Below are 24,079 nucleotides of genomic sequence, written 5' to 3'. Positions count from 1 at the left end.
ATATTGTGTCTTCTAAATTGCATTATCAAAATTTTGTTTAAAAACAATATCTTGTCTTCTAGATTGCATTATCCTTATTTACCCTTCCACATACATGTCATTTAAAATGATCATCAGCATGTTTTTTTGTATTGTATCAGTCTTTAACTCATTCTGAATTCTTTAGATGGACATGACATGTGTAAATCAGAATATAACAACTTAACTAAAACTAAGAGTGAACTCAAGGTGTGCAGAATTAATGATAAGACAACCACAACATACCTTGTAATGTAAATCTGGATTAGCTCCCCTTAATAACAAAGCTCTCACAATTTCTGACAGTCCATCTTTACTGGCAATATGTAAAGGGGTTAAACCCTCCTAAAAATGGCAAACATTAATATTTTGATTTTTTAAGAATATTCCCACAAACATGTTTCTATTGCAAAAATGAATTATGGTCTAAAGATTATAACCTATGATGTCATCAAGAGAATAAAATATCCGTACAAAAATAATGAAGGAGACTTTACAGGTTAACACAGGACAATTAATCAACTTATTTATACTTTCTTGACAATACTGGACATTATCACTCAACTCATACTATATTTTCCGGACTACAAGTCAATTTGCCTAATATTGACCAAAATTGACAAAAAAAACATTGGTAAAGCGAATTTGCAAGATAAGTTGAGGGTCAGACGTGTGCATTTAAATCGTAGGTGTCAGCGGCGATCCGAGTTGAGCAGCATATTATTCCAGTGATGTTATTTTGTATACTATTACATCATCAGGTGTACGAAATCGTAAACATGTCAAGTGTGGTCACCTATGTGTGAAATTGATGAATAGGTCATAATAAACGAGCAGTTATTAATAAACAATATTACCTGGTATTTCGAAATTCAATAAAAAAAATTGTTACCTGTAAATTTGGTTGCAATTAGCCATTTTGATAACACCTTAACTGATTATAACTTGTGCCACATGCAAATGTGTTACAACATACAAATTTGCATATCAAACGACTGATAACTCTGAACACTCGAAAATGTCTTTCCAGTTAAAAAAGAGTTTTGTTAACATATCTTCTAGAGTTTGTTTATATATTTTAACAGTTTCAAAGTTTTTATTAACATCGTTGTAATCATTCATAAATGATACCGGCAATGATCAATAATATTTGAATTCAATCGCTGGTTAGACTGTTTGAGTGACAGCTTTTGTTGATTGCAGTTTACTTTGCTAAAAAAAAGTATCGACTTATAGTCCGGAAAATACGGTACTTACAAAATATATGTTGTAGACATTATATCCATGTACCTATGATAGCTACACAGCATAAACTTTAAAAACATTTTTATATACATATATACTTTGAATACCTTATTAACAACATTAGGAAGAACTCCATACGCACACATGGTCTGAACTACAGCAGTCATTCCTTCCTTCACAGCAGAATGTAGAGGACTGTCACCAGCTTCCTGCAGAAAAAAAAATCATTATTCAAATAATCAAACAAAAATGTAGAAATAACATAAGTATTGTACAAAATTGTCCTGTCTTTCGTTAGTAATAACAATAACAACTGCTTTACATCAGATAAAAGCCTTCCTTTAATATCACAAAAATGTATATTACTTCATTATCATACTAATGACTAACCCTATCTACACATATTAATGGAGAAAAATTTGACCAATGAAGTCAGATTAAGCATCGCTGTTTCTGTGCCCCCACGCTAAAGCACAAATCTGATCACAACCTTTACATAACATTGTCTTAAAAGTGTTTGGAAATTATAATTAGTTTCTGTAACTTTGACCATCAACCCTTTGATCATTTAATTGGAAAGGATTGTAGATAATCAAATATGGAACAGGTCTGGTTGAAATCCTCTAAATCTACTTCTACAGTGTTCATTTGACATAATGCTGGCTGACAACAATATGGTAGACCTTGTCTTGTGTATCCATTAGACATCCTGCATGTAACAGTAACATAGCTATATTACTATGTCTTCTACTACAGGCCAAGTGAAGAGCTGTGCAGCCTCTCTGTAAAAAAATACAAAATAGTTCTTATATATATCTTTCTTTGTTCTTTTTTGTTTTGTTTTGTTTTGTTTTCATTAATTTTGTCTTGGGATATTCTTTTGTTAAAACACATGTTTGAAGTAAAGCAGAAGACTACCATTTTATCCATGAATTGGTTGTAAAATCATGTTATTTAGTGCTTTTTTGTTGTTTCATGTATGTATGTAGACTCACAATTAAATTGAATATTCTCAATTCCCTTCCTTTTATTGACTTTGTTAAATGAATACCACAATACATTATATAAGAACCCCTTAAGACACTTCTACCGATAACATTTTTTACTTACTTCATTCAATGGAGACCCACAATCCAACATTTTTCTTTACACTATCAAATGCCCATCTGACAAGTCCCTCTATCCACCCCTATCCAATCTACTCACACATCAAACCCCATCATACAACCTAACATAAATCTATTTACCTTATCTACTTGATTGATTGGAGATCCACAATCCAACAAGGTCTTCACACTATCCAGAAACCCTCTAGCTGCAGCACAATGAAGTGCAGTTTCACCATCCTAAAACAGAATATCATTCTTTTCCAAAACATACGCAAGGAAATGTTGTATGAACAATGGATTTCTTAAGAAATTATTTCTTGGCAGGCTCACCTTAGTTTAAGTACTAAATATACTCATGGACTGACTAATCTTGCCCTATCATGCAAAACAAATCCTATCAGTCCAAAGTGTAGAATTAAAGACAAACAGCTTTACTCTTAACTCAAGTTGTTCAAATTATACAAATGGCTTGAATGCATATGCAACTTAGGATGAAAATTCATTTTTGTCAAAAGATTTGTTAAAATTAGTGATTTGAGTAAATTACATGAACATAAAAAAAAAAATCCCCTTATACCAACAGAATTTTTATAAAATATTTTTAGTTACCTAACATAACAAATACAGACTACATGAGAAGTTTTAATACCTTGTTCTGAATGTCAAGGTTTGCTCCACCAGAAGATAAAGATGCTACAATTTGATTAAAGCCATGCCACGCGGCACTGTGTAAAGCTGTATCTCCTAGCTGTAACAAATGAGTAAGATAACAGTTTTTTCTTACAAAAAGTTACTTTAAAGTCAATAGAATGTAGAATTTTCTAAGAACAATTGTCTTTCAAAATTTCACAGAAATTCTCAAAAAAAAGCAGAATAACTAGCTACTAGCACACACAAAATAAAGGTATGATTCAGTAAACTGATAGAATGAAAACTTTGAATTTATAAAAACCTATGTAAAAATCCTACCATAATCAGACAGAATACTTACTGTGTCCTGTAAATTGAGATTAGCACCTTCTGTGACCAGGTAGGTTGTTATAGCTGCATGTCCATACCTAGCAGCTACATGTAAAGCTGATTCACCAGACTAATAAAACAGTATAAAAAAAATAATGTTTCTTGGTTTTCTTTCTACATCTTCTGTAACTAGTTTTTTTATAATAATTTTCATAAGTACATCAATTTTGTGAAAAAGATTTCAAGCCAAAAAATGAAATATCAACATTAACTTAAAGTCATACGACCCAATGTTGCTAATGAACTTTGACCTGAGTCAAATGAACAAGCAATAATAGACAGACCCTCGTGCTATTTAATACTCAGAACCAGTAGCAATATAAATACTCAGAGTGAAGTGTGTCCTAAAACTTGAGTGCATAGCAAAAATTTACTAAATAAGGTATATGTTTTATGGTAAATTTAATGGAATGCCAGCCTCAACAGGTATTTTGGTGTATCAAAACATTTTGTCATTTCCTAAGGGTTCAGAGACTACGGAATAAAATCCTTCAATATTTTAAATGGAGAGCTTATATCTAGAAAAACGATATGGCCAAAGGAACATCCAAAAACAAGAGGGCCAATGATATTCATAATTATACTTATTTTCCTGGTGTATTTATTTTCACTTATACCATGATCAGTATTTTTTTGGCAAAAATAAGTAGTTGCACATACGCATATTAAGCATTTTCCATACAGTAACTTTCAAAATAATGCGAAATATGATTAAAAACACCTAATTTGGAAACTAGAGGACTTTTTGACCAACAGTCCTTTGTGACTAATTTGCATTCAGTTTCTATAATTTTTGCACTGTAACTGTTCTACTTGAGCAGCCAAAATGCACTGCCTGTATTTACAAGTGATATATGATCACTGAGTGAATCAAAATGTTACACTGCTTTGATGTTGGCAAGATGTCACTTGCTTCTAATATAAAAAACTTTTTAAAAACTTTTTTGGCTTAAAACATTACTTTTCTTTTAATTTTTATTGACATTGATTTGACAATAACTTTGTATGCAAATTTAGCTCAAACAAGTGAAACTGCTCTGTGCAGCCTCATACACTCCCACTATTTAAATCCTCATCTATATATAGTGGCGACACACCAGTTACTAGAATGTGATGATTATGTGGTGTCACTTTATTTTAGTTATCATTAATGGTCAGTAAAGGTAGTTACCCTATTCTGAGTGTCCAGGGAAACATTTTCTTCTCTAAGGTAACTTACAACCTCCATATGACCTTGTCTTGCTGCCCAGTATATACAACTGTCTCCATTCTGCAAAGGAGACCATAAGAATCAATCTCTACTGTCACATAACCAGCTTACTGTGTAAATTTGTATTTTGGATGATTGTAACCAAATAGTCACAGCCTTCATATTTGTTTGTTTTTATTTTTTATATCAAATAGTGCTGTATTCTTTGGTCCTCTCTAAAATGAAACATAATATCAACGTACTATTTTTGGATTGAAGGTACTTAACAGTACCACTAAAATAAAACAGAAGTTTAAAAAAAAAACTACCTTATCTCTAACACCAACATCTGCCCCTTTTGATTGGAGGTACTTTATAATTTCTGTATGACCACCACTGGCTGCCATATGCAGGGCTGTTTCACCATGCTGAAAAAAGAACAATAATATGTACTGTTAGTGTATTACATCTTATTGGACTAAAATATGGAAAATTCTTTCCTTGAAATAATACAACAATAATTTTCTCTCATTCTGCATACCACCACATAATTAAGAACTTTCATATAAAGTTTCAATAAAATCCATTAAACATTTAGAATGACTCCGTACATGAGAAGCCTTTCTAATTTAGAACTTCCTTTCTTGGAAGCATCATCTACCAAGAATTTCTGGTTAAAAGTACAACTCATTAAACGATTACCAACCTTTATAAAAAGTTTCAACAACATCCACTCAACTAGAGGCCCCAGGAGCCTGAATCCTCAAACCTCATTGGCTGACTGAACACTAAAAGTTTATTTTCTGAAATGTTCCATCTGACAGATCAAACCTAGTGTGGCCCCAAAACTGTTGAGACCATAAACCTCTTAATCAATGCCAACTTTCCTTTTGTTGTTTGAAACATTGATTCTGATCATTGATAAAGATCAGACAACTTATATTCAAGTTATTGCAAAACCACTAGGTGTTTATAGACAACGAAGACAACAGCATAATATTACACAAACACTGTTTGATCCATATAGTCTATACTTAGTAACCACAGCCATGTTTAATGCCCACATAAGTTTTGTGCACAATACCCTCTGGAACATATATACAATTTTTGGTAAGAATCTGTTAAACAGTTTCAGAGAACACAATTTTTTAAAGTAATAACAACAAATACAGGTTCTAAAGATTTGATAAGCAACATGCTACTATTGTAAAAGCGACCATGTTTTTTTCTAGGATAAAAATTCCTACATTAATTTTCATTCAATTCTGTCCAGTATTTTCTGAGGAAAAAAGTTTTTTCAGTAATACCATCAAAAATAACAAACAAAAGGGCAATAAATCCAACATGGATAACAAATTTACATAAACATTTGAGCAAAGATTATGAGATCTCATCATGCTGAACATTTTACCCTATGTCAAGTTTGGCTTATCCTAATAGTTTTGGAAATGTATGCAAAAAACTTTGGTCTGACTCCTATGTTCTATATTAAGTAACAGTGGCCATGCTTTTTTGATGAGTCAAACATCTCCAGATGAATTCTATGCAAAACATCCTAAGGAACATTCAAACCAAGTTTGGTCCAGTAGTGTCAGAGAAGCTTTAACAAAAATTTAAAATAGAGAAAAAAAAAACACTGAAAAAGGGCAAAACTCCAACATGACTGAACAGATTTACACAGAAATTTGACACTGATAGAATTCATTATACTTAACACTTTTACCCAGTCAGAATTTGACTAAACCTAACGGTTTTGGAGATTTATGTGAAAAACTTGAGTATCAGAGGCCATGCTTTTCATTGTAGTTTTAGATAAATTGATAGACATATCAGAAGGGAGATCTTCACTCTAAGACTTTGTATGAGTGAGAATTTCTAGACATCACATGCATGAATGGAAGACCTTCAGTCTAAGACTTTGTTTTAGGGAGAATTTCTAGACATCACATGCATGATGGGAAGATCTTCACTCCCACACTTTGTTAGAGGGAGAATTTCTAGACATCACATGCATGAAGGGAAGACCTTCAGTTTAAGACTTTGTTTTAGGGAGAATTTCTAGACATCACATGCATGATGGGAAGATCTTCACTACCACACTTTGTTAGAGGGAGAATTTCTAGACATCACATGCATGATGGGAAGATCTTCACTCCCAGGTTTTGTTTGAGTGAGAATTTCTAGACATCACATGCATGATGGGAAGATCTTCACTCTATGATTTTGTTTCAGTGAGAATTTCTAGACATCACATGCATGATGGGAAGACCGTCACTCTAAGACTTTGTTTGAGTGAGAATATCTGGACATCACATGCATGAAGGGAAGATCTTTACTCTAAGACTCTGTTTGAGTGAGAATTTTTAGACATCACATGCATGATGGGAAGATCTTCACTCTAAGACTTTGAGAGATAATTTCTGGAGATCACATGCATGAAGGGAAGATCTTCACTCTAAGACTGTTTGAGAGAGAATTTTTGAACATCATATGCATGACGGGAAGATCTTCACTCTGAGATTTTGTTTGAGTGAGAATTTCTAGACATCACATGCATGATGGGAAGACCTTCACTCCCAGACTTAGTTTGAGTGAGAATTTCTAGACATCACATGCATGAAGGAGAGATCTTCACTGTAAGACTTTGAGAAAGAATGTCTGGACACCATATGCATGATGGTAAGACCTTCACTCCAAGACTTTGTTTGAGAATTTCTAGACATCACATGCATGATGGGAAGATTTTCACTCCAAGACTTGGAGAATTTGTAGACATCACATGCATATAGGGAATATTTTCACTCCCAGATGAGGGAAAAATTGTACATATATCACATGAAGGCGAGATCTTCACTCACAGACTTTGTTTTATTGAGAAATTCTACTTACTGTCCTAAAAGAAAATGATCTTGGAACTTAAGATAATGGACATCCAGTAAAAAGGTGCTTTATGTGTGTTTTTGCTATTGAATGCATGTTTACCTTATTAGTAGACAATAAGTCAATGTTCTGAGCCATTTCTACCAGATCTTTTATCCCTTGTAAGTTTCCTTCTTCTGAAGCACCAAATAATGCAGCCATTACAAAGTTTTCAGTCTTTTCCTGAAAATATAATGTACATTAATTCCAATGCCTCCACCAAGAAAGTCACACACTTGTCATTACCTGAAAAGATAATACCCAGTAACACATTATATATGATACCCTGCTTTAAACTGTTGATCACATGTACACTTTATAACTACTGACTGGCACAGCTCAATCTTTCTAACAGGTTTATATGATATCTATTCTACAATAAACACTTAACAAATAACAATTATCTAATAAACAAAGCACCCCTTAATTCTGAATAAAACCCTATTTCTAACTGATGTAATTCTGAATACGCCCTATTTCTAACTGACGTAATTGTGAATACGCCCTATTTCTAACTGACATAATTGTGAATACGCCCTATTTCTAACTGACATAATTCTGAATACGCCCTACTTCTAACTGACGTATTCACACCTTATTTCTAACTGATGTAATTCTGAATACGCCCTATTTCTAACTTACGTAATTCTGAATACGCCCTATTTCTAACTGACGTATTCACACCTTATTTCTAACTGATGTAATTCTGAATACGCCCTATTTCTAACTGAAGTAATTCTGAATACTCCCTATTTCTAACTGACGTAATTCTGAATACGCCCTATTTCTAACTGAAGTAATTTGCAAAAAGAATATACATAGCAGATCACATTTTCAAAATCCAACAGACTTCTCTTGACTATTCATCTGTCCAACTATATCAACCAAAGATCTATAGGTTCAGCATGGCCAAAGTTGTTAAGACATTTTATCCTCAACTACCTGAAATGTTTTTTTAATAGTCCTAGATGAAGACAGATGTGTCTAAAATGAGCAATCATGTATTTTGTAAGATGAAACTGTCAGACTCTTAACAGTAAAATTTGGGGTTCAACCTAAATCAGCATGATGCTTAAATATAGTGTCAAACCTTAAGTCTAAGTTTCCCTTCACATCAATGAGTACTTTTGTTCATCTTAGATTTAGTCCAGAAATTTTAAAATTCCAAACAACAATTTCCACATAATTACACTAGAACAGATGCCAAGAGGATATTAACTGATAATACTGCATGATCTTAATGAAACTGTGACTAATTCAACAGATGAAGGATTAAAAAAAAAAGAAAAAAACACCCAAAAATAAATTAAAAAAAACAGCAGTGGAAGTTTCTATAAATAACCAAATCATTTCTCTCACTAAAAAACAGGGAAGCAGAGGGATGTTAATCAGTACTGAGGCTGAATGAAGATGAACTGAAGTGAATATATCAATTAGTTTTTCTGATATAAATAATTTGTCCAGTATGGACATACTTTAGACAGTTCTTCAAAACTTTGCCAGAATTAAATGCTATACAGAAACTCAAGTATCTGGTAATCATTCCAATCTTCAATGAAATAAATTATTACTGTGTTAAGTTCAATGGTCAAATTATCTGTGAGAAGAATAAGAACTTACCATCATGTTAACTGAAGATTCTAGTGTTGCCAGATCTAATCAGGACTACTGTATCAATACATTATAATCATCACTCATTAATACAACATGATTACATTCAGGTGTCTCACTTTATTATTTGTTTTCATTGCTACAGTCGCTAAGAGCTTTGTTTTTGTGTAAATATCAACTAAATTTTGTTGCAACAAGAAATACTGTGTGCAAAATAAAAAAAAAATAACTGCCCTTCCTTCATATGCTTGAAATTCTCTCTATTATAACATCACTGTAGAGGTCATTTTGATTGTAAAACTGACAGTTAACATAAATTCCTGATCTTTGGCCAAATTCTTGACATTTGTTTATGATAACACTTAAGTTAAGATTGTACAATACATGACATTTCTTTGAAATAATCTATATACAACCAGAACAATAGAGTGCAGCAGACAATATCAGGACCCAATATCAACAGTAACAGAAAACCAGTTCCATAAAATCTGAAAATGAGTAACAATCATTTCACCTTCTACTGAACCTGATTAATAATCATTTCACCTTCAACTGTACTATAATCTCTGAATCTGGGTAGCAATCATTTCACCTTCAACTGTACTATAATCTCTGAATCTGGGTAACAATCATTTCACCTTCAACTGTACTATAATCTCTGAATCTGGATAACAATCATTTCACCTTCAACTGTACTATAATCACTGAACCTGAGTAACAATTATTTCACCTTCAATCCAACTAATATCTCTGAACCTGAGAAACAAACTCTACAATGATCTCTGGAACTGAGAAACATTCATTTCACCTTCTACTGAACCTGAGTAACAATCATTTTACCTTCAACTCTACTTTATAGATCTCAAAATGTTAGTAACATTCATTTCACCTTCAACTCTCACTTCAGATCTTTGAAAATTACAAAGAAAGAGTAATAAAGTAACTACTGCTTCAATTTTCTAATTGACAGAAAACAGTAAACACTGCATTTCCTATCTAGCCTCAACCAGATACCTCAATCAGTAATTAAAACATCAGTTTAACATTGAAATTAGCAATACATTTTATAGTCCATAATTATATGTGTCTGGTGTTTGTTTATTAAACTCAGAAAATAAATGATCTATTTCGGCCTGTCTATAAATATATTGACTAATGACCAACTCTATATTCAAAGCACTATTAGGATTTGTTTCTATGTTTAGAGAAATAACAATCTAGAATTTTGTTCATATACATAACAAAACCTAATCAAAAATCAGATTGCTGTGAATTAAACATACACACAGCCAAAATCAACAAGTATTTGGTACATTCATTATCATTTTTCAAGTACCCCTACTTAATACAAGTCCTTCTGAAACATATATTCTTTTATTAACTGGTTCTGACATGTACATTTATTAACTGGTTCTGACATGTTAGATTTATTAACTGGTTCTGACATGTACATTTTTTAACTGGTTCTGACATGTACATTTATTAACTGGTTCTGACATGTTAGATTTATTAACTGGTTCTGACATGTTAGATTCATTAACTGGTCCTGACATGTACATTTTTTAACTGGTTCTGACATGTTAGATTTATTAACTGGTTCTGACATGTTAGATTTATTAACTGGTTCTGACATGTTACATTTATTAAATGGTTCTGACATGTTACATTTATTAACTGGTTCTGACATGTACATTTTTTAACTGGTTCTGACATGTTAGATTTATTAACTGGTTCTGACATGTTAGATTTATTAACTGGTTCTGACATGTACATTTTTTAACTGGTTCTGACATGTTACATTTATTAACTGGTTCTGACATGTTCATTTATTAACTGGTTCTGACATGTTAGATTTATTAACTGGTTCTGACATGTTACATTTATTAACTGGTTCTGACATGTACATTTATTAACTGGTTCTGACATGTTAGATTTATTAACTGGTTCTGACATGTTACATTTATTAAATGGTTCTGACATGTTACATTTATTAACTGGTTCTGACATGTACATTTTTTAACTGGTTCTGACATGTTAGATTTATTAACTGGTTCTGGCATGTTAGATTTATTAACTGGTTCTGACATGTACATTTTTTAACTGGTTCTGACATGTTACATTTATTAACTGGTTCTGACATGTTCATTTATTAACTGGTTCTGACATGTTAGATTTATTAACTGGTTCTGACATGTTACATTTATTAACTGGTTCTGACATGTACATTTATTAACTGGTTCTGACATGTACATTTTTTAACTGGTTCTGACATGTTACATTTATTAACTGGTTCTGACATGTACATTTATTATCTGGTTCTGACATGTACATTTATTAACTGGTTCTGACATTTATTTTACCAAAACTTACTGTTGTATCAAAGTATACTAAATTTGATTCTGTTTTTCATTTCAATTTATTATGTCTTAATGAACCAGTTTTCAAGTATCTCTACAAAGTCTTACCTCAATACATTAATATATATATATAAATACATGTACCTGAAAGCTACAGAATTTTACCTCAAAGATATTAGATATGGTTACAGATTGATCATCAGTACTTTCCTCCATAGGATCACACACAGACTGACAGTCCTCTGATGACTGACTGCCTGTCTTCTCTATAGTTCCGTCAGTATTTTCTGTCATTTCACTGTCACATTCACTTTCACTATTATCAAAACATTTTGTCACTTCTTTACTGGTGTAACTATTATCATTGATAGAGTTATTTCCCTTTCCTTGATTGTTATAAAATAGACAGATATTATCAAATTTCTGCAAGTTTTGATCTGTGTTACCATTATCTTCAAAGTGAATCACTAATCCTGATTTCACTTCTGCGTTATCATCAGAAAAACTCTCTAGTGTTTGATGTAAATCCTTGTGATCATTCATTTTAGATGATTGTATTTATAAACTTTACACCTCATACAACTTTCTTAGCAGTCTCTGAATATCATTATGCCAAAAATCAGAGCAATAAACCTTGAACACTTGAAGCAACTTTCTTTCTTTAAGAAATTGATCAGAAAGAACTTAAAGGACAGGGTGTGAACCATTTTAACAATCAATCATACATGGCAACTCAGCATTCCTTGTTAAAGTCTGATATAAAATCATTGCAACACTACTAGAATGTCACCTGTCCTTCTCCCTTCACTACAAAATATGATTCATCCATAAAATGATACCCCACCATATGTTTCAATTTATTTCACTAATCCATTATCTCTTTGAAGTTTAATTATACATTGAACTGACACAAGTACAAAATGTATTTTTAATAAATCCTTTCAGTAAAATACCACAGAGATATACATAACCCTCTCTGTCAAGATGTAATTAAAATCCCTATGTGTACTAAATGCATTTCTCAGCAGTCTGATTCAAGGTGCATGTGCATCCAATAGCTGTATTTTTCTCTTGCAGCAGACAGAATAAATTCCAAGTCAATTAATTGAAGTCCCAATAACTTGATTGGTACCACATTGATCAATCATTGATAGATTTGTTAATTCCATCTCAGATGACAATTTAAGGTGCCTTATTACATCACAGTAAATATTTTACACAACATCTGTTGCATAAAACTGATATATTCTAAAATGCCTTCCTAAACGTCCCTGACATAATTATACATTAGTCGTTTCCTCGTCCATTATAGTGCAGTCCATCCACTCCACCATTATACAAACAGGCCCATAAGAATATTGCTTATTTGGACCTTGTATAGAGCCAATAATGATTTAAGTTCCAATCTCCTTATATCATTCACCCCTATGTATAAGTTGGTACTAATTGGTAACTGTATTATTACTACTTACACAGTATTTTCTTAAGAATATTTCTCAATGAGACTTATTCATTTCCCCTTTTAAGGCCAGTTTATTCTAATCTGAAAATTTATCTCTTCAGTTTATATTTAGATTTTATCCAACTAAACCATCTCTATACTAAACGATTCAAAGTAAAATGGTTATATTATTGTAAGGATGTATTTTTCCTTTAACTCCATAGAATATTCATTTTTAGGATAGATATGAAAGGAATTCATTCTAGTATAAAGAATTTGCATATGAATTTGTTTAACAGGGAAATGATAACTTTCAGTATTGAAAAGATTTGGAATTTTCTTTGATAGAATTTCAACTTGTTTTGAAGAGTAAAGGATGACACAGATAGATAAGATTTTTCAATACAGTGCCAAAATACTGTGTTATTACTGCTTCACTGAACACTGAGATAAACAAGTTATATACAAGGTCTACAAGACTGGGTTGATTAATTGATTGATTATAGCAACATTCAATGGCAGTCTTCTCCACTAATAGATATAAGAGCTGTAATTTGTTAGTACAAAGACACATAGAGGCATGTTACCCAATTCAAATTAAACCTAAGAATTCAAGAATTAGCCCATCTAAATTATGTTACCTTTACATGAATCAAGGTTCTAACTCCATAGATTCATACCAGATTATAGAGTAGAGGGGAATAAAAAGTATTATCATCCACTAACTGTGTTTGTAACAATGTTATAACCAACAATAGAATGAATGATAAAATCAATACAGAATTCACCAATAAACCGTTGGTACAGAATCTGTGACAAACTACGTTTTTTGTACAAATACCCTTTAAGTAATATCTATGAAAAGTCTGTTTTCACTCAAAAAGGCAACAACTCTTGAAAGCAATGTTATTTCATAAACAATCAAGTAGAAATACCGTAAGCAGCCTCAGTGTTATTGCCTGCTTTAACTGGATTAACTTTAGGAAAAGTGAGGAGTTGTGCTTGGAGGCTGAGAGAATATAAAAACCATGAAGTCAATTTCCTATCAAACACATACCTGTTAACCTTTTGAATGAATGCTCAAAGAGGGAGATCTCCCTCTTTTCAGTTTTTCTAAGAGGAAGATTTAGCGTGAAGATCTTTTTCACATAAAATGGATACTTTTACCAGAAATCCAGGAACAAAGATAAGACAAAGATATAAAATCTATAATACTCATGTTAATATTCGAAGGGTTTCCAATCGAAGTTTGAGTATTTAGTACAACATAAGGATTAATTAATGGTGGATTGTTTCTCAATGATTGTTGTTTCATAAATAATGTCTTCATATGAATTTAATGTGTCATTTAGAATATAATTTGTGCAATATTTCTACCAAGAGGGAGAAATTTGTGAAAGAGGGAGATTGGCCCAAAACAAGGGAGGGTTAACAGGTATGCAAGCAACAATCAATTTTTTTTTTCATTCATGCATATATTTGAATGGTTTAGAGGGGGATGGGTGTGAATACAAGAGATGTAGACTGACTGATTTCTACATTGTATATACCCAAAAAGAGTGTCAGAGCATCATAACATGTGTGTATTGTTGACTGAATAAAACTCTCTGTGGGGAGCAGCTAGATACACCCACTGAGGTATAATTCTGAGCATATGGGACAAATATGGATGCAACAATCACGCCTGATAGATTTCTGAAATTTGTGAATAAATGTATAACAATGGAATAGATTTTAATCAGAATGAAAGTGGAAGTGGTCAAATAACTTGAGCACTTGCAATAAGACTTTGTATCATGGACAGACTCTGTGATTTCTATACACCTCAATATTTAGTTTCCAGAGGGAATGATCAACTGGAGACTCTCCAAGAGTCTGAATCACTCACCTTGAATACCATACCTTATTAACTAAGCAAGTAAAGGTATCACGCTTTGTTACCATATTTGACAAAAAATTGTTGAAAACAGCATATATTGATAGAATAATCAAAGGAACCAAGGTTATAGTGGTAATCAAAAGAATGTAATCCAGGGACAAAGACCAGACATGGAAAACAGATATACACAAAGAACATGAAGTAACTAAAATCATAAATACAAAGTAACAAAAGCAATGAGCAATTTGGACTCCACTAAAAACTGGGAGCATGGACCAGGTGCACCGATAGGATAAGCGTCCTCTGCTTTTCTAGAAACATCTGCCAAGTTGCAGATAGAAAGTCAAGTCCAGGGTAGACAAAAGAGGAATGGAAAACTATGACACACAGAATAAATCAGTTTTCATGGCGCAAATGCATACACCATAATGATCCAGAAGTTCATGATGACGACCATAAAACTTCTGTAGTGATGACTTTAATCTTGTAGCAACATAACCCTGTTCCAGAAGCCTATTTATTAGAATTCTAGGAATTGATGAATTCATGAATGCTATAAGTTAAACCGATTACCTTAGGCAGTGTAAAATGTTGGAAATGCCTTCAAAGTGATTTTAGAACCTTTAAAAAAAAAATTGGGCAGGGGTGCTCCAATGCCCTGTTATTCCACAGGGTTTGAGGGGGAATTAGCCCAGTATATATTTGCTGAAAAAGAACATAAGACATGGCTATACAACATTTTTATCATCACCATTCAGCTCAGGAGACCATGTTTACTATATAAACCAAATATTACTGGTCATCACCATTCAACTTTTCAAAAACACATTGTTACCCAGAGAAACCAAAAACCATTGGAATCCGAGCAACTGGTGAAAATGGTCGCAAAATAGCAGCCATTTTGAAAATGGCCACTAAAAAAAATTCAATACCGCCAGGCAACTCAGAATATCATGTGTATCACATGAGTTGCTTTCATCCATAGCTGAAGAGAAAAATTAAAATAAAAAGCATTTTTACCCCCCCCCTCTCCCCGTTTCCTTTTTTTACATTCTATTTTTAGTAACGACAGCCATGTTTTTTGACTGATGAAGAATTTTAAAGATCAGTTTGCGCAGGATACCCCAAAAAAAACAATTTTGCCTACTTTCATTAAATTTTGTTGTATGGTTTCAGAGAAGATTTTTAAGTTGTACACATGTAAAACAACAAAAAACTCTATTGGAGGGACTATAACTCCAACATTGGGGAAAAATCATTTTGAAAGTTTCGGCAAAGGTCTTTTGAAGAAGATTTTTGAAAGTAATAACCTCAAAACATTAAAAAGCGTCCAAAAAGGGCAATAACTCCAACATTGGTCAACAGATGTTCACCACAATTAAACCACAGATAGATCTCATCATGTTGAACAGTTTTACCCTGTCAGAATTTGGCTAAACCTAAAGGTTTTAGAGATATATGCAAAAAACTTTTGTCTGACCCCTATGTTCTATATTCAGTAATGGAAGCCATGTTTTTTTCAAGGATCAAACAACAAAATGGTCATTTTGTGCAGGATATCCTAAGGAACCATACAGTGGTTTCAGGGAAGAAGATGTTTGAAAAATTGTAAACGACAATGAAGACGGACACCATGTGATAACAATAGCTCACATGGCCTATGGCCAGGTGAGCTAAAAATGATGCACAGTCACACAATAACCAATTGCAATGGCAAATGTTCCATATCACTAGTTTGTATCACATTGTACATAGTGTGATATTGCAAATATCTAGCCATCGAAGAAGTAGATAAAGCAACCAAATCATAGATAATTTGTTCATACCCCCTGGTCCACTCCCTATAAGGTATGTAAGAAACATCAAAAGTCATTCAGATCAGGTAATTTAGAAGGTGCTTAATAGCATCTAGTGATGAAGTATACGTGAAAGTTTTATTAATTTCAATTTGATGTTTGAGAAAAGTTGTGGATTAGAAGGTCTCCCTTTGGTTGACCGATGACAAAGACCATGTTTTGCATCAGGATTCAGAAAACCCCAAAAGCATGTGGCAGCATGTGATAAGGTATGTGTGAAAATTTAATTGAATTCCATTCAGTTGTTTGAGAGAAGTTGTGGATTCAAACTGGAGATAGATGCACTGACAACAACATGATCACTATATACTTCCTGCTTTTTTCCTTGCCTAACATTTTAATACATATTCACTTGAGTAAACTCTTGTCTAGATTATGGATGACAATGAATACTACAGGCAACATTGCTCTAATGATTATTATAGCATTTTGAGCATTCACAAAAAAAATCTATTTCAATACCAATCTAAAACAATCAGAGTAAAGGGAGGTAAATCAAACAATCAGAGTAAGAAAGGTAAATCAAACAAACAGAGTAAGAGAGTTAAGTCAAAGAGTAAACAACTAGCAAGATAAATAGCACTTTATTCATGTTCTTGACAAACTGTTCAGTTGAACATAAAGCAGCTTCAACCTAAAAAAAATGTCTTGACAAAAAAAGCACAATTAAAAAATAAAAAAATAATTTACTAAAATACACAACCATAAGAACAGTTTATAAATAGCTGACAGGAAGTTAGTCTGAGACAGACACTTTTTCATGCTTTGCTTTCTAGTTTTGTTTTAGTCAGTTTAGTTTTTATAAAGTAGGAACAGTTTAAAAGTCTTCCACCATCTTTCTGTGATTTAAAGAAAGATTAAAGAGTAATCAAGGGAACCAAGGTTATAGCGGTAATAAAATTATAAGTTCCAGTAATGAATGTTTACAACTGTGATGATTATGTAAGAAATAATTAGACACTTTTTCTTATTTGACTCTGCAATTAAAGCAAAGAACAAATGAACTATCTCCCACTAAACAGGGGATAAAAGCAGTAAAAACATTCAAGTACCATTCTGTGTAAGAATCAGGCAATGAAGGCACATCATTTTTCTCAGTTTGGTCTTTGTTGCCCCAAACATATTCAAATACATCTAGAAAACAACGATAAAGCTATTTAATTTTATCCTGAAGCATTGGTGACACAGATATTTTTTTACTGCTTATGTAAAGACAAAATTCAGGAAAATTTTCCCTCCATTTTTCAATAGTGCATTTCAACTAAATTTGACCTATCAATATCTTAAAAAGGCAAACTTTACGAACACCTTGACAATAATTTCTTGAGGTTATAAGATATAAATACTTGGACAATGCAATAAAAGTTCTGTATACTGTTGTGCCATACCTTATACACATTTTGCATGATTCTTAGACGGTGAAGTACTTAAGTACTTGGTATGAAAAATCAAACAAATTAATTTTCTATCCAACTCTCTATGCATAGTGATAGGAGAGTATACAGTGGTCCTTATTTAAAGAATTTAAAATGTCAATACAAATATGCTACAAACACTGTGTATAACAGAAGATTGAAGAGTCAACTGATTGAATGTTCATCAATTTAACCTGTTCAACAGTTATCAATACATTACCATTGCCACACATGGAACACATAAATAATGTATTGACTAGAACCCAAAAAGTTACAAGTAACAAAGCATAAAAGTAGGATATCAACCCTAAGTCATATGGCACTACATATTACTAAATAAACAAATGCAATATGCACTGTCGTCACTATTAACAAAAAATAAAACTAGACACTTCTAAGAACCTGAATCACACAACTGGAGGAATTTTAAATACTGTAAATTAAAAAAATATTGCCTTTTTTTTTATTATTGCAATAAAAAAATGACTGACTTTAAACATGAAATATGAAGTTTCATATGTTGTCCTGCTAGGTATACCCCAGGCTTGTACAGGAGGTTGACATTGGACAGTACTCAAGATCGCTTATAATGTATGCCCAAACTATATAAAGCCACAAGCCTAATCTGAAATCAATCCATTCATAAGAAGTCAAGATTTTTGTGACTAAGATTTTCTCTATTATTCGAAACAGTGAACAATAACTAAGTCCCATAAAGCAGAATGTTGAAATATGACAACACCCAAAACGGCATACAATGTATGCCACGTCTATATAATACCAATAAGCTCCATTGGGAGCCAAGATAACTGGCTTGAAATTCAGACAGGTGGAAGGAAGGACATAAAAGGTAATTCCAATATACCACTCGCTGTATCAGTGGGAGTATATTTACAATTAAAGTATGTCTCCCTAGTCATGGCGGAATTCATCGGACCGTCGGACATGACCAGTTCTTTTAGTCGCTGGTCCAGTAAAATTTGTGTGATTTCGGACCAGATGTCTGGTACATTTTTTTTATTGGACACGCCTCAACCGGAACTTCTGGTTTAAAGATGGCGTCCGAATCGAGGCAAATTTAAATTGGAAATGATATCGGTCTAGCAAATTTTGTTAGGTTGCCGGACCAAATGTCCAACAGGTTGAAAAATAATTTTGCCAGGTCTGGTCTCCCCCCATCCCAATGTTCAAAGGTAGCTGCAGAAAATAAAGCAATCGAGCCCAGTATTGGCTATATAAATCAACTAATATTCATTCCACGAATTCTTATAGATTGACAAGAATTTTAACTATAATGGTTGTTGTCATATGATGGTCATGTCACTGTAAGGAATTCAGTGCTTATTTTTATCATTTTTCACATTTTTTTAAAAATCAATATAGATCCAGGTTTTGTTCCTTATATGCAGTCAATATTTTCTCAGAGATATAATAAAAAAAAAAACACAAGCAATTTGATAAAAATCAAGGAATTTTATTTGTTTATCAGATTTACTTACTGTGAAAGTACTTATATTTGTCGGTATCAGTTTTCATGGTTAAGGGGAAAAGCACAAGTTAATGGATTCTTGGTTTTGATGATCATGTCATACAATTTAAAGTAAATAATTCTTTAAATCAAATTTCATGGTTTACTTCACCCATCAAATCGACAAAAATTGGTACCCCACAAACAACAGTTGTTTTACAGTATTTTGAAACAAACCATAGGAGAACCAAACCTAAAGAAAGTGGACTGAACATCATTCATATTTAGGCTTTAAAGAGTTTTGAAATCTGATGACCATTTTCCTTGATCAAGTGGAACAATGTTAATCATTTGCCAAAATTCTTAACTTTGGTTAAGCATTTTCTGAGATATATGCCAAATTGTGCTTCCTATGTGTTTTAAATGTCAACCAAGAGTAACTGCAGCCACTTATTGAGCAAACTGTAGCATAAGAAAAGTGGATCATTGTAGAAGGCATCAACAACCAAATAAAGTTTCAAAACATTGGCACCTCAGAGGAGTTCAAAATTTGAAAATGGTCATTAAGGTATCCATTAAGTTTAATCTATCTAAAGGGTATCCCATATGTCATTCTTGTCTTGATTAAATCAGTCAAAGGGTTTTTATGTAGTTGAGCAAAATGTGAACAGTTAATGGTCGATAGACAACAGACGACTGACCTAGAGTGATGGCATAAACTCACTTGGACCTTTGGTTCATGTAGCTAACAATGAAGTAATTGTGATCATTTAGAGATTTGATTTAAAAATTAAGACATAATTAAGATTTGTGGCTCTATCCCTTTGACCAATCAGAATAATAATTCAAACTTTACAGGAGAAGACAAATTGTTAAGGTGTTCCTTTACTCCCATTTGACAAATTACAATTAACAATTTTTTTTAAATTTTTTTTATAAAATAGGCAAATCTTTAGAAGCCATTAGATGATGGGGGTGTCAGACAATAGAATAATCTCACTTACACCATAGGTCCAGGTAAGCTGATAACAAGTATATACCTTAAAGTAGAAAAGGTCCATTAAAGAAATGTACAAATCAAACACAAAAGAGACAACTTTAACTGGACAGTATATAAAGTAAGTTGTTTATAAAACTTCTCAGTGGAAACCGATACATATAACCTACCTGGTTATTTTCAATTAAATGCAAACATACAGCAATATTCTTAGCAAACATAAACATCAGCTTTGATTTGTGAAGACATGGGCCATCAAGTCATAGAAAAATACAATTAAAACTTGATGGAACCAAAAGACAATAGTTACAATACTGAAGCTAAAACATTCTACCAAAGGACATTACATGGACAAGCTACTTATGATACAAGCATTTAAAAGGAATGTTATATTGGCACTAAAAGTCATGACAAAGCACTATCCACAAACATACATGCTGAAACTTAATAACTTATTATAGTACAATTTTTCCTAAATAATCTAAATTTTCCGTTGACAGAAATCAAAGGCTTTTCTGACAATATCATAAATCCAAAGTACAAATGTATTTTCTTCTATTCCATGCAGGTGTCAAGGTTTCAATAAAACATCAAAATCAGCATTAAATTTGTTTGTTACATTAATATCCTTAAAATCCTTTCTATATTTCAAACTTCAAGCCTGACTGGTATCTTTCAAGGACTTACTGTGTTAGTGTGAGAAAATCTTTAGGCACTAAAATTTAATTAATCAATAACTTTATGGTAAAGAAATGGAGACAATGCTGTACTTCACTGGGAATGTCTACAACAAACTATCAGACAGGAATGACACAAGCAGTTTCATACAGAATGAAATGACAAATGAATGTAAAATGGTCATGTCAAAAATCTATGTACTTCTCTAAAAGTAAAGCAAGAAATTTGTTTTTAATCCAACCTTTACCCCTCATCAAAGCTTCTCACATTAGTAGAAATTAAATGTCTTGCCGAGGTTAAGCCTGGAACAGTTGGAGCAAGTATGGACACACCATTCTAGCTTGATACATCTCTGAACCTGGATCGCAATTAGAAGTTCAGCACAGATTCAAGTAGCTAATTTTTCCTTAAAAGTTCAAGTTACAACCCCAAAAATTCCACCAAACGTAGCCTTCCACTGGTGGTATGGCACGTTAAATTTCACTGTAACTCAAGTAAATACCCTTAATCCAGATAAATGTTTGTTTTGGCCACTCATGGTCTCTGATTCCTTCATATCAATAATTATTCATAGTCTAACTTTGCAACCTTTTGATACAATATTATAGTGATTCATACAAACATACTTTAGTTACATACTTTTTCTATGAAATGCTTGCTTATGTCCCCTTTTTGACTCTTTTTCCTGAAAAGTAAAGCTTATAACCCTAAAAATCATTCAAAACCTTCCTTTTGTGGTATGGAATATAATGTCACAAAAAAAATTTCATAGAGATCATAGATATAACCTTCTACACAAGTATTGTCCATATTTCAAGAAAACACTTGCTCCATGCCACTTTTAGGTCCCTAATTCCTAAATGGTACAAGTTAATACACCCAAAATCAATCCTAGCTTTCCTTTTGTGATTTGACCCCCTGTGGTACAATTTCATATAGATCTATTCACTTTTACATGAGTTGTAGTTCATCAAACTGATTATTTGTGGCCCCTTTTAGGCCCCTAATTTCATAATGACTGGAGCCGTAACCATCATTATCAATACCAACGTTTTTTGTGGTATGTACCTTACTGTAAAATCTTATCAAGATCCCCCTACTATTACAAAAAACAAGTGTCTACAACACCATACCATTATATGACCGCAATTTTTTTCCACTTGTATAAAAATACTGAGATCGATTACAAATGTAACTAGAAATACTATAAGCAAGCTCACAAAGACAATACCCCCCCCCCCCCAAATTTCAAATGCAAAGAGTAATCAAGGGAACCAAGGTTATAGCGGTAATCAAAAGAATGTAATCCAGGGACAAAGACCAGACATGGAAAACAGACATACACAACAAAGAACATAAAGTAACTAAAATCATACATACAAAGTAACAAAAGTAAATGAGCAACTCGGACTCCACTAAAAACTGGGAGCATGGACCAGGTGCAATTCAATGTACATTACCATTAAGTTCAATCACCTTCCTAATGAGTCCCTCAACAATAATTAGATTCTACATATGCCAAACCTTCATACAAATTTTCATCAAAACCCTTGAAGGGTTGAGGAGAAGTTAAGCTTATGAGGTTCTAGCATATAAATCCCTAAGTTGGTTTATCTTATTTTAAATGCTCCGACAGTAACTATATTCCTTCATGCACATCTACATATATAAAATTTCATCAAAGTTCATTGAGGATTAGGAGAAGTTAGAACAGACAGACAGACAGACAGGGTGCTTCCTATGTTTCCTATGTATCCTCAAAACTTCTGTTTGCCTGGGGTATAAAAACACTGCTAAATGATTTCCAGAGTTATTATTGACTCATACAATAATATATATGAGGGTTTTATTTCAAACAACTAATGTAAAGAGTTATACTAATGAATCAGCCATTGGCGTAAGTACCCATGTCATAGAAAATGGCCATAAAGTAACTTCCTGGTTAATGTGGTTTAATGACAGATCTGTTAAGTGATGTTTCACATTTGATCTCGTCAGAATGACTTGATACACTGATTACATGCATATAAGAAGTTTCTCCTCCATCACATATTTTTTCATCACTAAGTTTACTCTCAAATTAATGAAATCATATGTTTAAGGGATCTAAATTATATAGGGCCAAATTCATAATTTCATTATCTGGAGGGAAATAATTTACAAATATGACATTGTAAACAAGAACAGCAACTGATGATGGTGTCCTGTGCTTCCACAATGTGAACACTACTCTAGTAAACTTAGCAAGCTTTAATGCAACAACTCTGGTTTTTGTTTCCAAATCAATCAAATGATAAAAAAATTTTAAAGGAAAGATCAGAAAATGATGAGAAAAAATATTTCATGCAGTGGAAATATTAAGGATGCCAATTTTCAAGGTTTCTATCCAATTAAATTTCATATTAACAACATTTTAGATGGTCAAGTAAAATTCATTAATACATTCATAAAAAACTTTCATGAATCATTGAAATTTCATGAAATTAGGAATACTATTCCATAAATAAAACCTGTGTGATATGGAAATGAAATACCAAGTTGTGTGACAACATAAACTGGCAGGTGACATTCCTCTACCGAGCTGTGAAATCCTGAAATCATGTGTTAGATAGTTAGTGCTGTGCGACTTAGCATAGAATCAAATCTTCATCCTTTGTTATTTCTTTGTAAAATGATATCTACATGCAATTCATGCATTTATTTAAACTGAGATCTATTTTCAATAACTTCAATAGAAAAACATAAAAGTTCAGAACTGGTTTCCTCAACTACAGTTTCGATTCTATGCAAAGACAACAGAAATTTAATTGTCAGAAGTATTATGGTCCTCATCTTCCTCCACACTGGAGAATTCCTATAAAGGGAGAGAAAAAAGAA

At 32.6% G+C, this 24,079-nt stretch overlaps 1 protein-coding gene across 3 annotated transcripts in view; it reads right to left on the bottom strand.

The window, feature by feature from the left end:
* The window catches only part of LOC148623196 (death-associated protein kinase 1-like), a 67,009-nt gene that overhangs the window by 9,645 nt on the left and 33,285 nt on the right, over positions 1-24,079 (bottom strand). For 2 of the 3 annotated variants that reach the window (XM_088573808.1, XM_088573809.1), the window contains 9 exons: positions 7,564-7,683; positions 4,911-5,009; positions 4,564-4,662; positions 3,364-3,462; positions 3,022-3,120; positions 2,511-2,609; positions 1,947-2,045; positions 1,371-1,472; positions 265-363 (listed from right to left, as the gene is read on the bottom strand). In XM_088573808.1, the coding sequence (XP_088429934.1) occupies positions 265-363; positions 1,371-1,472; positions 1,947-2,045; positions 2,511-2,609; positions 3,022-3,120; positions 3,364-3,462; positions 4,564-4,662; positions 4,911-5,009; positions 7,564-7,683 (915 nt within the window). Of the gene's footprint in view, positions 1-264; positions 364-1,370; positions 1,473-1,946; positions 2,046-2,510; positions 2,610-3,021; positions 3,121-3,363; positions 3,463-4,563; positions 4,663-4,910; positions 5,010-7,563; positions 7,684-11,633; positions 12,935-24,079 lie in introns of those variants that run through there. The other variant, XM_088573811.1, reaches the window with a different exon arrangement.

Source organism: Perna viridis, chromosome 3 (genome assembly GCF_037379345.1).
Source record: "Perna viridis isolate PV_CMFRI_1.1 ecotype Kerala chromosome 3, ASM3737934v1, whole genome shotgun sequence".
NCBI lineage: Eukaryota > Metazoa > Mollusca > Bivalvia > Mytilida > Mytilidae > Perna > Perna viridis.
This window is presented reverse-complemented; position numbering and strand designations above follow the sequence as displayed.